We start from the raw sequence: 16,966 nt of genomic DNA on the forward strand, positions 1-16,966 counted from the left end.
ATTCCTGTATGCAGCCTCAATTCAGAGCCCTGACTTATCTGCTGGACCAGAAAGAATTCAGAAACCAGGAACAGTGACATATAAATTATGTTATACCAAGCGGGATATGTGATTAAAACTGCTGTAAAGATATCATCAAAGACAATTGCTCACAGGTAATAATGGCAAAAAATGTCACTTGTTACTTCCAGCATTCTAACTGCAGCAGCTGGTTAACTGCTGTCCTTGCAATGGCCCAATGACCGATAGACACATTAAGTGTGGTCCTAGCTAGCTCTGCACCTCAGAGATGAGGAGTTACAGCTCCAGGCAGTGGAAAGAACAAGCAGGTGCTCACGGCGCAAAGGAGAGACAGGTGAAAGTGACCCCTACACAGTGCCAGGTTAAGATATACAGTAGCCCTAAGGATGAAAATGTATATTGCCCTTCCTACATGTAATACTAAATTAAATGGCAAGTTTATCTGTGGTGGGTTAACTGTTCTCAAAGATATGTCCATATCCTAATACTTGGAACCTATTAATGTTGCATTATTTGGAAAAAGAGTCTTTGCAGATATGAGTAAGGATGTTGAGATGAGGTTGATTATCCTGGATTATCTGGATAGACCCTAAATATCATCACAAGTGTCTATAAGAAAGAGAGAAAAAGAGAGATTAGACACACACAGAGGAGAAAGAAAAGTAAAGTTGGAGACAGAGATTGGAATGCTGTGGCTTCAAATTAATGAATATTGGCAGTCACCAGAATTTGGAAGAGTCAAGGAACTGGTTCTACCCTGAGCCGTCAGGGAGAGCAAGGCCCTGCCAACACCATGATTGCAGATTTCTGGCCTTTAGAACTGTGAAAGTATAAGATTATGTCATTCTAAGCCACCAAGTGCATGGTCATTTGCTATAGCAGCAATAGGAAACTAATACACTAACCCATGAAATATAAAACAGTCCAATAAAAAATGCTGGATTTTTTTTCCTCCATAGTTCAACTCCTTCATTGATGTTTTTGTGAATATTAACTCTAAAATTTTATCTACGTTAATTGTTACATTAGGGAGAAGTTTACTGAACAATTTAAAATATGGCCTAGTAGTCTAAAGTATTTCTAGGTTTCAGCACTATATTTGAAAAGGCATGATAATGTTGTGGATGAGGTGGATGTAATCAGAAATAGTTAGTATCAAATTTGAGTGAATTTGTAAGGGAATAAACGATTGTAACACAAGGTACTGATAAACAATTTTTGATGAACCTGCAGTGCAGCTTTCTGTGCTTTGCTGCAGAGCATTGTCAACTCTATTCTGTGCAATGTTTTTATCACAGATTAGGATGATGACATTACATGCTGATCTAGTCAGTAGATGACAGGGAGCTGCTGTGCTATAGAGAAGAAAAAAAAGCTCTTGACAGGATGAAATGATTAAGTCGAATCTAAAAAGATATAACTTAATATAGGCAAATTAAAAAGTTTATAACTTAGATTTCACAACTTAACTACATAGATACAGAATAGGGAAAAACTGCTATAAACTCAGTACATGGTAATAATAATAAAAAATGACATTAAATGCTACGTGTGTCGAGTGTTTGATAGATAGACTCATAGACAGATGATAGTTACATAGAAAGATAAGATAGATAGATGATAGGTAGGTAGATAGATAGATAGATAGATAGATAGATAGATAGATAGATGATAGATAGATATTTTCTCACAAATTTTGTAGGGTACATTCAAAACCCCTTACACAATATGCAGGTCCTAGTGCCAAATAAAAATGCAGAGCCAATGCTTAAAAACTAAGAATTTTAAAACAGTAGGAGCAGAGCAACTACAGGATATAGATATATTAGTGCAATGCTATTTTAACTGATTCCATCACTGTATATTTATCAAATGCCCAGAGAAAGATAATAAGAATACCAGCAGCAGTCTGGAAATACCCTAACAAGCTAAACTTACTTGCATTATGAAACAGCTACTTTAAGATATAAAACAAAAATATCAAATTTTGCTCAGACAGGAAATGAGACAAATAACTGGATGTGGGAATGGTCACTGGTTTTGAACACTTCAGTGGGCAAGAGTAATTTTTCTAATCCTAACTCTTCTAAGACATCTCTCTGCAGTTTCCAACACTATGCAAGTTTTTACCACCAGTCACATGGTACAAAGTGTTCACTGAATTCATTCAACAGGAAGGTCATTAGTGACTATTTTGAAACCATTATCAATAGGATAATATGGACTGAGGCAGGTTGCAGTAAGCCAAACATGGCAGGCTGTAAGAAAGAGGAGACAGGAATTGCAGATTACTCTTATGAACATTTACTGTAAATACAGGGGATGGGCAATAGTTATAATTAGTTGTTGTTCAAAGGGTTTTGGTTTCTTAGTTTGAAGAGGGGAAGATTTGAGCATATAGTATTTACATGTTTAAGGAAAAGAGGCACTATAGAGAGGTTAACAAGGAGAGGGTGCCATCTGTGAAGGTCTCTGAAGAGGATTCTAGGAGGAAAATGGCCTGAGAACAGAAGTGGAGAGATTTATTTCAGACAAGAGGAGGGGCAACAACTTTTTCCATTGCAAACAGGATTACAGGGAGAAGGATAATGTGGATACAAACAGGTGGTAGCTTATAGGTGGCAAGGAACTGTGGTAGCTCCAGGCTGGGCTTTGAAAAGCAATTGGTGGCATAGCACTGTGATTAAAGCCACAGGCTCTGAACAGAGGCCAACTGTGTGGATTTAAATCCCAGCTCACCCTCTAGCTGTATAACCTCGGACAAGTTATTTAACATATCAGTGCCTTGTTTCCCAGATAATAATAATCACTCCCTCACCCTCCTGAGTTGTTGTAGGGAGCTGATGAGCTAATATATAAATTCATCTAACAGTGTTGAGCTATATGTGCTAGCCATTAGCAGCACGTGGAGCAAGAGTTGTCCTGCTTCTGCTGAAAGTGACTGGGGGCTGCTGGGTGCAGAGATTTTAGTATGGTGAAAACAGTTTGAAGGGAATGAGGCAGAGTGAAAAAAAAAAAAAAAAGCTGGTGCAACATAAAAACAAGGGGCAAGCGCTGGGGAAGACACAGTTTAAGTTGAAGATCAGGGCTATATATTGAAGCAATCTTCAAGTTTTTCCCTCCTTCAGCCCAGGGCGAAGGCCTATAGTTGGATGGATCCAACTGGGAGCTGTGAGGGAACAACAATGAGATGATGGAATTGAAAACCCTGACAAAAGACTGAAGTGAGGGACCATGGAAGCTAAGTTTAAATATGTTAATACGTGAGGGGGGCTCTATGGAGAGACAGCAGAGAGATGAGGAGAAAACAGATGGAAAATTGACATCATTGGTTGTCTGAGCAAGAGAGCTGGATGGATAGGGGGTCGTGGTAACCATCCCTAATTCCACAGATGCTCTCCAGGCAGCTAGGGATTCCACTTCCCCTGCATTGGAATTGCAAGACAGTTAAAGGCTAGGGCGGGGCAAGGATAAAGAAAATTGTGATGTCACAGGGCGGGGCTCCCCAGTGGTGGGTGGCGCCCTCATGATTACTTGGTGGGGATCAGGCAGTGAGCGCCGGGGCGCTCTGAGGCTCCGAAGCATGTGCCTGCGCTGTACAGGGGACGAAACTACCCAAGTCAACCCCGTGAGTTCTTCGGCCTTAACCGTGCCTGGCCTCCCCTGCCCCTGGCCTCGAGCTTGGAGGACACACAGCCGCTGGCGCTTCCGGCCATTGCACACGCAGTTAATTTGGTGCTAGGGATTGGGAAATCCTGGGTGAAGTCAACAGACTGGGCCAGACACATTCAATCATCTGTTGATTGACCCATTCAGCTGCCCCAGATGGTGGGGCAGGGGTTGCAGAGGTGGGGGAGAGGATAAACTTCTCAATATTCAGGTGGGGAGGAGACTGATGTTGGGTGTTTGGGTTAAACACCTGGGTCAAAATGATGGGAGGAGGAAGTATGTGGTACAATTTAAAGTTGGGGGAGGAGTGGAACCCCATAAACTATCAGCCAATCTCCCTGTGCCTCAGAAAACCATATACCACCTGGGGTTTCTCAATCACCTCAGCTTTCCCAGGCTTTAGAAGCCAGTCTAAGACCAGTTCCTTTAGGGAAGAGCAGTATGACACCGTGAAGTCATGTACCAACAGAAACATGACTGTTTGGATTTATTGTACACCCTTTTCTTCCAGAATAAATCTCTGTACTCAATGCTGTTCCTGTGTTGTCCAATAATAATTAGTAATAATAATAATAATAATAATAAACCAGCCAATTATTTTACCAGCAAAATGGGTTTATTTGGGAATAGCCGAGAATGGCAATTCTGGACAAGCCTGCTATAGCAAAAACTACAGGTAAATCTAACATGCAAACAAGAGGAACTTCATAGAGAAAAAGGAAGAAATTGGGAGGGGTTGTTTTGAAGGAAAATCCATTGGAGGAAAGTGAGCAAGTTCAGGGTGGTGGTGGTTTCTCATTGGCCAAGTTGCTGGACAAGAAGGAAATCTTCCTTCCTCCTGCTGGAATGGTAAAGTAGTATCAACTTGAAAGGTAAGTCTCTTCTGGCTTGGGTCCATCATTGACAGTTCTTCCTGATAGGCTCTGATGTCAAGTGGTAGAGCATAAGGGCTCCCTCTTCTGGCCTCCCAACGCCATTTTAAATGAGGTTTCCCTTTATGAAGTCTCACACCTGTAATGCGGTACATCGCTGGTGTTTTCTTCCTATAATCCTGTCGCCAATCTCTACCCTGATTTTTACCTTGATCGTCTTCTGATCCTGCCTCTTGCAGTTGAGATAATATGTATGTTACATAAACAAAAAACAGTAGCATGGGCTTCCTGTTATACAGAATAATCTTTCTGTTTCCTCATGACTTTCGTGTGTGTTCTTTAAAATTATTTTACATATTTTGTAGGAAGGACCACGACGGGCTCGTCCTTCGGAAGTCACTGAAGGGCAGGTAACGTTTAAATAAGTAATTATGGGAACAATAAAAACATTTTTTAAAAAAGTAAATAAATAATTATGGGTATTTCAAAACTGTGACTTGATCATGTACCTTTATGTGTAGTCGTCCCTAATATGATAAAACTTTTATTAGCGAGACACTTCTGCAGTATCTTTCCTGGGACTCTGGGATCTTGTGATGACTATTAAAGTGAGTCTTAACTAGGATAACCTAAATGGCTTATATTATCATTTTTAAAGTAACATTTGACATATACACAAGAATATATGTAAACTATCTAATTTGTAAAACAGAGTAATACAATATACCTCCAACTTAAGAAAACATTATCGGTATCCTTGAGCTCATCTAGGGGCTGCTTCTCCATTCTGCCTCCCCACATCTCTCCTAGAGGTAACAACTATCTTGGATTTTATTTTTATCAATCTCAATTTTTTAAATAGTTTGTCACATAACGTGCCTCTAAAAGTACACTGTTTGAATTTGGTTGGTTTTGAACTTTATAAGCACACTATCACACAACATTTCGTGTATACTTTATTCTTTCTTCGCAATGAATCCTAAGTCTCGTACATATTGTTGTAGAGTTATAGCTCCTTTCTTTTCACTACTGTTTAATATTCCCTTGTGGAACATATCTCAGTTCATTAATCCTTTCTCCTGTTGATGAACAGTGAGTAGTTTACAAATATCTTGGAATGAGCAGTGCTACTGTGAACATTCTAATACTTGTCTTTTTGTCCATGAACAAGAGTTTCACTTGATCATTTCGGCAGGGGTAGACTGGCTGGATCATAGGGAAAGCAAATTTTTCATTGTTATAAAGTAATACCACATTGTTTTTTACAAAATTGTACCAATTGTACTCCCTATGACAGTGGATAAAAGTTCCTATTATTCCTATCCTCTCTACCCTTAATACTCTATTTCACTATCTTCAAAGCATTCTATTCGATCCCCTAGGTCTCTGCTACTTATAGGTGCCATACAATGGGTACATTAAAAAAAAGCTCTGTGATATGAAGCATTTAAGAGAATTAAAGAATGTACATGGATTTTGTTTTCTTAGTACCATAAAAAATTGTTTTGGGGTTTTTAATGAACATTACCTTTAAACTAAAAGTAAATACCTATATCCACGAATCTTGGATCTATCTACAAGTACACAGCTGGTAACATGGGAATCAAGAGTAGATAGTCTCATTTGAAAACTACTGATGATCCCATGTGTTTTCTTCATCTATGAACCACACGTTTGAAAAGAGATTTTTTTCCCACTTCTATGTAGCTATGTAAACCATATGCATGGACTGTGCGCATCTTTTTTATTGACATAAACCAAAAATATAATCAGCATGTTACCTTTTATTGTAAAAAGTGTCATTTGTTTTCTTTCCTTTCAATTGTCTAAAAGTCCATGCGTAAACGTGTTGAGAATATGAAAAACCTAAAGAAACAGAAGAGGAAATTTAGTAAACGGTTTGCAAAACCTGCTCCTATTCCAGAACCAGGACTCCTAGTAAGTATAAAGTCTTCACTGTAATTAACAGATCTTTAAATGCAACAGACACCTCACTTTTAATTTACACAATACTCTAAATTTTGTTTTTCCCTTTTCCTTTGAGAAATGCATAATCGCAGTCTGGAAAGGTACCTAAAAGCGCCTCTAATCAAATTCTCACCTATTATTTAAATCTTCTTTGCAATCAACTCCTGGAGATCATGTGGTTTAATGAAAAGAGTATGGTCTTTGAAACCATGTTGTTCTGTATTCCAGTTTTTTCTGACAAAATTATCTGACAAAATTAGTCACTTAAATGTTTTGCATTATATTATTTGGAAAATAAATTACAAAATCTCCCACCACATAGTTATTCACCCTGGGCTTGTATACATCAGAAAGCTCTACACCAATCACAGCTTATTCCATCTTTGCATACCTTTGACATGGATTTAAAAGTTCTTCCATATAACACATGATATTGCTTCGAGGAGCCCCTTACACGTGGTATTATATTTCTTGTTGCCAGAGATATATCCAGTGGCCCTTCTGCTTGAAAGTTCCTTAGATAGTTGAGGATGCCTGTTACCTTCCTTAACATTCCGGCATTTCTTCAGGGTAAAAATCCCCATTTTCCTCATCCGTTCCTCTTTTTATTTAGTAGTTATCCCTGCCCTTATCCGGGGAATCTCTAGGAACAGGATTATATTTCATTACAGAAAAATTTGGGAAAAGTTGTATTTCCAATAATTAAGTTTTTTGTTCTGTTCATTTCCTTTTTTAAAGAAAATATTTTATAAACACAACTAATGAATAGTTATGTCAGTTCGGAATTGCTAACTTCAGTTCCTTATAAGAAAAATTCAGCTGCAGTGGCTTAACCAAATAGGAATATATATATATATATATATTTTCCAAACTAGAACTCCTGACCTATGCAGTCTATGGTGAATATGGTAGTTCCAAAAATCACCAAAAAAGTCCTTCTATCTTTCTGATCCTTCAGACTTTTCTCATGACCTTTATTGTCATGGTCTCAGAAAGGTTTCTACATCAGTAAACACTGTATCTACATTCCAAGACAAAGGTGTAGGACAAAGAGAAAAAAGCATATGCCAGCCTAGTCAGTACCCTTTTCATCAGGAAAACAGTGTCCAAATGTGTGTGTGTGTGTGTGTGTGTGTGTGTGTGTGTGTACACGTATACAGTTTGCTTTTTATCAGCCTTATTGAAGTATAGTTGCATACAATAAACTGCCTATATTTAAAGTGTATATCTAGTCTTTAACAGTTTAACACATGTACATCCAGGAAACCATCACCACAACCAAGATAATCAACATAGCCACCCCCAAATTTTTTCTTGTGCCCCCTTTGTATTTAGATAAATAGACTTTATTGTTTAGAGCAGTTTAGGTTTACAGAAAGTTTGAACAGAAAATACAGAGTTCCCACATACTCCCTGTCCTTCCCCAACAGTTTGTCCCATTACTGACATCTTGCATTGGAGTAATACATTTGTTACAATTGACGAATCAATATCGATATATTATTAACTCAAGTCCATAGTTTACATTAGGGAATCCTAGGGATCCTAATGTAAACTCCCTGAGTTGTACAATTCTGAGTATTACAGTATCATGAAGAATAGTTTCACTGGCCTAAAAATCCCCTGTGCTCCACCTATTCATCCCGGCCCTCCCTCCTCTCCCGCTCCTCTAACTCCTGGCAATCACTGACCTTTTTTACAATCTCTCTAGTTTTGCCCTTTCCGGAATGTCATATAGTTGGAACTACACAGTATGTAGTCTTTCTTTTAGACTGGCTTCTTTCACTTAACAATATGCATTTAAGGTTCTTCTATGCCTTTTTATGCCTTAATAACCCATTTCCTTTATCCTTGAATGATATTCCATTGTATGGATAGATGTACCACAGTTTATTCACCTATTGAAAGACATCATGGCTGTTTCCAATTTGGGGCAATCATGAATACAGCTGCTGTAAACATTGATGTTTCAGATTTTTGAGTGGACATAAGTTTTCAACTCACTTGCATAAATTTCTAGGAATGCAATTGCTGGATCAGATGGTAAAACTATGTTTAGCTTTATAAGAAACTGGCAAACTGCCTTCCAAAGTAGCCTTATCATTTTGCATTTCCGCCAGCAATGAATGAGAGTTCCTGTTGCTCCACATTCTTGCCAACATTGGATGTTTTTAGTGCTTTGGATTTTAGCCATTCTGACAGGTGTGCAGTGGTATCTTGTTTTAATATAGTACTGACAATCTTTTCGTATGTTTATCTGCTATCTGCATAACTTCTTTGGTGAGTTGTTTAATTGAGTTGTTTATTTTCTTTTAATTGAGTTGTTTATTTTCTTATTGTTGAGTTTTAGGAGTTATTGAATACCAGTTTTGTTTTGCTTTTTTATGATGTGTTTTGCAAATATTTTCTTCCAGTCTGTGCTTTGTCCTTTCATTCTTCTAATAGTGCCTTTCCCAGAGCACACTAGGCCATGGTGTATAATTAGTTATATACATTCTGGGATTCAACTTGCCAATATTTTGTTGAGTATTTTTGTTTCTATGCTCTGAGAGATATTAGGCAGTCATTTCCTTTCTTGTACTGTCTTTGGTTTGGGTGATAGAGTCATGCTGGCCTCATCGAATAAGTTAGGAAGCTTTCCCTTTGTTTCTATTTTCTGCAAGAGACTGCAAAGAATTGGTGTAATTTCCATTTTATATGTTTGGAAGAATTCACCAGTGAACACATCTGGGCTTGGTGCTTTTTGTCTTGGAAAGTTATTAATTATTGATAAAATTTCTTACACTTTAAAACTTTTTAATTGTCCCACAGTTCTTGGATATTTCTGTTCCATTTTTTCATCCTTTTTTTTCTCCTTGCTTTTTAATTTGGATGTTTCTATTGACACATTGTCAAGCTTTCTGATTCTGTTTCCCGCCATGCCAAGCCGACCAATGAGCCCATCAATGACATTCTTAATTTATGCAAATGTTTTAGATTTCTAGAATTTACTTTTGATTCTTTCTTCAGAGTTCCCATTTACCTTTACATTGCCCATCTGTTCTTGCATCTTATCCATTTTTTCCATGAGATCTCAGCATATTAATCATAATAATTTTAAATTCCCAATCTGAGATCCAAAATATCTGCTGTATCTGAGTCTAGATCTGATGCTTGCTTTGTCTCTTCAGACTAGTTTGTTTTGGGGTTTTTTGTGTGTGGTTGTTTATTTGATTGTTTTGCTTTTTAGCATGTCTTGTAATTTTTTGTTGAGAGACAGACATGATGTATTGAGTAATAGAAACTGAGATAGATAAGCCTTTAGTGTGAGGTTCTCTGTTTATTTGGCTAGGATTTAGGCTGTGTTTTTCTGTTTGCTGTAGCTATGGTGTCAGAGGTAAAAACTTATTCTGGTGTCCTTATTTTTGTCTCCCCTCTTTTCTTTGGGTCCCCCTAGAGACTCTCTCTTAAATAGGGTCTGAAGCTTGCAGTTCTTTAAGCTGGACTCCCCTGATATTATATAGCAGCCTTATTGATGTAGTGGTAAATTGTGTGGGAAAGATAAGTATAGTATAGTTCTAGAATTAGGTCTCAGTCTTTTAGTGAATCTGAGTCCCTGGGATGTGACTTTCTCAACTACTTCTTTTCTGCCCTCCCCCTCAAGCAAGACAGGAAGGCTATAGGGAACTGAAGTTGGGTATTTCTCTTCCCCATATCAATGGGTCTCAATTGGGGTATTTTCCTTCCCCCAGGTCAGTTAAGGTTTGGCAAAACCCAAACTGGTCAGGTTCTGATAAAATAGTTTCCCTTGAGGGCATGCCCTATTAAGGAGAACAAAGCTCTGGGGGTACTTCAAAATGGTTACTTTCACCCTCCCACTTCTGGAAGCAAAAGGAGATGTTTCTCTGATCTTCAACAGTGAGACCCATGTGGCTCCTGCAGGTAAAACTCAAGGAACTAGTAGGGCTTCCATAAGACTTCCCTCCACTGCCCCCGTCTGAGTTTTTAATTTTCAAGCTAATACATACTGAGCCTCCAGCAATTCATCCATTGAAATTTAAGTGTTCCTACCAGTTTGAGCTTCAGCAGTGGAATCACCTGTTTGCCCTGTGACCTCTATTGTCGGATGGACCCAAAGAGTTGTTGGTGTTCAATCTGTTCAGTTTTTTTTCTCTTTTTTTAATTGAGATATAATTCTATAATTTAATTGTATAATTTAATTAATATAATTTAAATTATAATTATATAATTTAATTGAGATATAATTATGTCTCAACAATGTATTAGTTTCAGATGTACAACATAATGATTCGATATTTGTATGTATTTTGAAGTCATCACTGCAGTAAGTCTTAATTAACATCTATCACCACACATAATTACAGATTTTCCCCTGTGGTAATAACTCTTAAGGTCTACTCTCTCAGCAACTTTCAAATATACAATACAGTATTATGAACTATAGTCTCAATGCTGTACATTACATCTCCAGGACTTATTTTATAACAGGAAGTTTGTACCTTTTGACCACCTTCACCCGTTTTCACCCACTCCCAAACTCCCACCTCCGGCAATCACCAATCTGTTCTCTGTATCTATGAGCTAACTTTTGGCTTTTTTTAGAGTCTACATATAAGTAAGATCATATGATATTTGTCTTTCTCTCTCTGATTTATTTCACTTAGCATAATGTCCTCAAGGTCCATTCATATGCTGTTGAAATGGCAAGAGTTCCTTCTTTTTTATGGCCACATAATGTTTCATCGTATATCTGTATACCACATGTTCTTTATCTGTTCACCCACTGATAGACACTTAGGTGACTTCTATGTCTCTGCTACTGTAAATAATGATGCAATATGTTCAACTTTTTTCTTGTTGTGAGGATTACAGTGATGATTTCCAAGCTCTTTACATGACAGACTGGAAACTCCCACTTATGTTTCTTCTATATATTGACCAAAATGTATAGCATCTCCTATTTAAGCTCAAGCTCTCAGTGCTTCTCAAATGTGGTCAAAGATCAATTATTTTGTTTCATTTGGTTTAGTTTAATTCTAAACCACTGTGGACTGATCACTATTTTAGCATACAATCCAAATGTCATAGCAATATCAAGTTGTTATAAGTGAACATGAATGTTTAGTCTCAATTCTCTGCTAATCTTGTTGCAAAGTAGTAATAACTGTAATACTAGCACCCAAACCAGACTACACAGAATAACACTGCTTTAAACAGTACTGATTCTTTCACGTTCTTCTCTTGTGTGTTTTGCAAATTGTTGTGTTGTAAGCAGCATCCCTATTAATACCCTCTTCTCTTTTTTCCCTCCTGTTAAATTGATCTTTGGCTTCAGGAAAAAATACCATAACAGTATTTGTACAACTGAAATGGTTTAGGATGAAAATTAAGACCTGATTAGTATTTTATTGACATATGGGTTAAATCCATTAGAACAGAGGGTGCATGATGAGGCTGAAGCATGCACTTGTTAAAATAAGTTTGAAAAAGTATTTTTGTTTTGGTTTTTCTCTGTTTAAAATCTCTATAACAGAAGTGGTCACCTCATTACATCATTAATTTTATGTACTCATGGATACTTAAATTATCTTGAAATACTACTTATGGCTAAATTCCTATCAATTCTGATATGCATAATCTTGCCATTTTCACTTATTTTTCCCTGTTGCTCAATTGATTTTGAGTCATTTTAAGACTTAAAACACTCTCAACAGACGTATATAATATGCATTTCTCAGTCAATTGCAGATCATACGACTTAGAAAAGAAAATCCCCATGTTTAACATTTCTGTCACATCCATTATGTTTAGAAATGACTTTGACCCTCTGTCCAAACTGTTATTTTCATCTTCTACAAATTCTTCCTGTTTGTAGTGTTTGCTACCTGACTTATGGAAAAAAATGTTCATATCAAATTTTCCCCAATATGATTTATTTTATATTAGTGACTTTTATATCAGGATTCTATCTGACTGTGACCTTACTACAATTGTATTTGCATAAAAAAGGCTTCTCCCTTTGATACTTTTTCCAGATAATTTATAGTTTATGTAAACTTTTCCTTATATAAATTTTAATTGAATTTATTTTTCTTTGTATATTTTAATCTCTTCTAGTGGACATAAAGCTGGAGTCTGTATGGAAGAAATCATGTGCCAGAACAAAATATGCAGATTTATAACATCTAGTGGCATTTCCAGATTTGACGTCATTTGAAAGATAAAGGCAATCATCTGCTATTTCAGCAAAATAAACACAATGCAACCATTTCACATCCAAGTCACAGGCTCAAGAACTTTATTAAGTACCGTATCTCACTACCACTTTCTTTTGTTTGCAAATTTGAGAAATGCTGCCTTTCAACAAATAAAATGAATATGTATAGGCTTTTGAAAATAATATACTAATATTTAAATTTTGCAGTTGGATTTATGACTTGTAGAGATTTAGAGTTATGTTTTAATAATAGGGGAAAACAGATATTTCTCTGCTGTATATTTATAATGACTTGTGTTTAAACAAAATGTTTACAATCTTTAAGTAGTCCTAGGGGAAAGTTTTAATATAACTAAAACTTATGTTTTATGTTAATATTGCAAATAAGCTATAGTGCAATTAAAATTCTCACAGTAAATTTTGAATACTGAATTAGAGTTTACTTTTATGTATGAAATGGATTATAATCATGTCTCCGTAAAATGCTTGCTTAATTACATAAGTAACTTGACATGCAAATGGAATTATTGCAATTATATTCTAAATTATTGAGTTGCCAACTATTAGGTTAACACAAACATTATATTTAGCGACTGATTCGCAGCATCCAAAATATAATCTGAAGTACAGGGAATTCTGCTTGCGGGCATGATACAAATATCAGAATTATGCTTCCACGGTAAACAACTAGAAAACAGGACAAAATATTAAAAACAATGGTTTTCAGAAATGAGACAAGAGTAAAAAAGGGCTGTGACCTCTAAGAGAAAAGAAATAGAGGAACCCTATGACTATCCATTTACGGCCTGGAGGAGCATTCTAAATCTTGATGCAGGGAAAAGGATAATAAGCAGAACACAGCAGTTTTCTTAAGCTGAGGAACAGAGCTAAGAATTCTGGGTAGCTAGAGGAGAGGGCAGAATTCCAGACAGTAAGGAACTGCACACAGTACTTTGTGATCTGCATATGGCTCTCACTGAGTCTGCTGAGTGCTAAGCTGCGCGTGCACAGGGTGAACTGAACCTCAACAAGGTTAGCTCTGTTTCCTCTCTGTTCACTATCAGTGTAATTGTCTAGTATCCAACCAAAATTACTAGGCATGTCAAGAAGCAGAAAAATGTAACATAGTCAGGGGGAAATCAAGTCAATAGAAAGAGACACAGATATGAAAAGAGATGATGTATTTAGAATTAATGTAAACATTATATATGTTAACTCTGCTCAGCAATTTAAAGAAGAAAACATGAACATACAAGGAGAGAAAAAAGATATTAAAAAGAACTAAACAGAGCTTTTAGAACTGAAAAATAACTGAAATTTAAAAATTCACTAAATGAGATTAAAAGTATATTAGATGTAAAAAAAAAAGTCATAAAATTGAACATACAGCAATAGAAATGTCCAAACTGAGGCAAAAAAGAAAAAGACTGGAAAACATGATTAGTGCCTTGCTTATCTGTGCGACAATATCACATGGTCTAATGAATAATTGGGAATGACTGACTAGGGGAGAATAGGAGTGAAAAAGAACTCCCAAAATGTTTCCACATTTGATAAAAGCTAATCCCATGAATCCAAAAAGCTTAAGAATACCAGGCACTATATGGATCAAAACTGATCAAATTACCTTATAATCAGATTGCTGAAAAATACTGAAAAGAGAAGGAAAACAGTAGGGGGAGGGGAGAACATTAAATACTGAGAAACAAGCATAAGAAAACCAGAAACCTCATCAGAAATTATATGAGCCAGAATGACATCTTTTAAGAATTGATTGTTTAAAATCTGCCAAATTAAAGTTTTATATGGAGCAAAAATGTTCTTCAAAACTGAAGGCAAAATGCAGATTTTTTTCCCCAGAAATGTCAAAAAATACTTATCAATGGCAGACTTGCAGGGAAATAGTTCTTTAAGTGGAAGAAAAGTTTTGTCAGATTCTTGGATCTACACAAAACAATGAAAAGCTCTGGAAATGATACACATACAAGTAAATATAAAATCATTTTACTCTAAATTTTTATTTCTTTAAAAATTAATTGACTGTTTTAAGTAAAAATAATTATTGTGGTTTCAATAACATGTAGGGGTAAATGAATGACAACAAAGGGTGGGAGAGGGTTAATGGAAAGTACAATTGTCGAAAGTTTCTCATATTTTACCGGAAAAGAGATTTGAAGGTAGACTTGGATACGTTAAAGACATATTGTAAACACTAGAGAAACCACACACACACACACACACACACACACACACACACACACACACACACACACACACAAAGAGATATAACTCATAGGGGGGATAAAATGGAATGTGGAAAACCACTCCAAATGAAGATAGAAAAAGAACAGGGGAACAAAGAATGGATTTGAAAATAAAGAAAACAAATGGCAAGATGTAGATTTAATCCCAAATTAATAGCTACATTAAATCTAAATGGTCTAAACACTCCAATTAAAAGGCAGTATCAAGAACTGAAGGATTTGAGATTTTATTCTACTTTACAAGAAAACAAGTTAGACTGGCCCAGTTTCATAGATGCTGGCAGAAGACAAAAGGCTCCTGGGTGGAGTCAAAGAACTCCATTGCTTCAGGCACAGCAGGCAGTATCAAATGCATGCTTGCATTGGTTTATTTTGACTCTCCAAGCCCCATGAGTGTGATGCAGAGCTGTGCCCGGGTCGCTACTGGCACACTGTGGGTTTGTGTTACAGCTAAGGAAGCCCCAGTCTTACAGAAGGGGCTGCTGAGCAAACCTGCCCAACTTTTGCTCTGCAGGGAGGCACTGTCTCCACTATACTGGACAGAAAACAAGCCTGCTCTAGAGGAGACTATCTTTCAAGTTAGCTTACTATACAAACGTCCTTAAAAAGACAGTCTAGAGCAAAGAATGTTCAAACCTTTGCTCAGAAAACATATGGAAACATGCAAGACCAATGGAGAATCTTCTTCCAACAGGCAGAGATTGTCAAACTGGATTTTTAAAAAATGCAAAACTGGGCCAGCCGAGTGGCTCAGTTGGTTAAGAGCTCACTTAAGAGTGCGAGCTCTGAGCAACAGGGATGCCGGTTCGATTCCTGGCCCAAGCTGAGCTGCTGCTGAGCTGCCAACAGGATGGCTCAGCTAAAAAAGAAAAAAAAAAAGAAAAACCAACTACAAGCTGTCTGCTAGAAACATACTTTGTATATAAACATTGATAGGTTTAGAAATGAAATGATGCAGCAAAATATATCATGAAAACACAAACCTTAAAGCTAGAATGGCTATATTAATAAATTAGTTTTCAGAATAAACCATATTATTGGGTATATAGATTAATATTTTATAATAAGAGCTTCAATTCATCACAAAGACATAATCATAAATATATGCACCCAATAGCAAAATATCAAAAGACATTAAGCAAAACCTGGAAGAATTCAAAGAATAAACACACAAATCCACAATTATAACTGAAATACAAACATTCCTCTCTTTAAAACTGATGCAACAAATAGAAAATCAGTAAAAACATAGGAGCCAGCACTACCAGCCAACACTTTTAGTGATATTCATAAAATACTCCACCCAACATTAACAGAACACATATTCTTTCAAGTGCACACCGGAAAATGAAAACAGACCACCTGCTGGGCCACAAGGTAAATCTCAGTTGAGTTTTATAGGATTGAAGTGAGACAGAATTATGTCCTTTGACCACTATATGTATGTGTATATATATATATATATATATATATATATATATATACATATATATATACATATATATATATATGTTTGAACTAAAACAATCTGATAAAAAAGGACAAAATATTTGAACTGACATTTCTAAACAGCTATACAAATAACCAGGTAGTATATAAAAAGACAGTAAATGCAAATTAATACCACTATAGATCCATGTGAACCGGTAAAATTAAAAAGACTAATCATACCAACTGTTAGCTAGGATGAGAAATAACTGGTACTTTCTTACATCACTGATATGAATGACATGGTATAAGCACTTTACCTTAAAAAAAATCCCTAACAGTTTTCCATACATGTGAAACACGACCCAGTTATTCCACTCTTAGGTTTTCACTAAAGAGAAATAAACATGTTCACACAAAGACTTGTACACAAATATTTATAAAGCTTTGTTCACAAATAGCCTCAAAATGCAAACAGCCCTATGTCCATGGATAGGTAAATTCATTTTTAAAATGCGGTACATCTA

At 36.3% G+C, this 16,966-nt stretch overlaps 1 protein-coding gene across 1 annotated transcript; it reads left to right on the top strand.

Annotated features, from left to right (window-relative positions):
* Positions 1 to 3,604: 3,604 nt before the first annotated feature.
* Positions 3,605 to 12,656, top strand: CCDC179 (coiled-coil domain containing 179). The gene is made up of 4 exons (XM_019627121.1): positions 3,605 to 3,649; positions 4,928 to 4,972; positions 6,396 to 6,500; positions 12,648 to 12,656. The coding sequence occupies exons 1-4, from the start codon at positions 3,605 to 3,607 to the stop codon at positions 12,654 to 12,656; spliced, it is 204 nt and encodes a 67-aa protein (XP_019482666.1).
* Positions 12,657 to 16,966: the final 4,310 nt, after the last annotated feature.

The sequence above is a fragment of the Hipposideros armiger genome, unplaced genomic scaffold (genome assembly GCF_001890085.2).
Source record: "Hipposideros armiger isolate ML-2016 unplaced genomic scaffold, ASM189008v1 scaffold_711, whole genome shotgun sequence".
In the NCBI taxonomy this organism is placed as follows: Eukaryota; Metazoa; Chordata; class Mammalia; order Chiroptera; family Hipposideridae; genus Hipposideros; species Hipposideros armiger.

Bases quoted from the DNA above. Each gene is read 5' to 3' on its own strand.
- CCDC179 (XM_019627121.1), top strand. From the start codon at position 3,605: ATGTGCCTGCGCTGTACAGGGGACGAAACTACCCAAGTCAACCCC. The intron at 3,650-4,927 runs GTGAGTTCTTCG...CATATTTTGTAG, and splicing joins AAACTACCCAAGTCAACCCC to GAAGGACCACGACGGGCTCG. The intron at 4,973-6,395 runs GTAACGTTTAAA...ATTGTCTAAAAG, and splicing joins CGGAAGTCACTGAAGGGCAG to TCCATGCGTAAACGTGTTGA.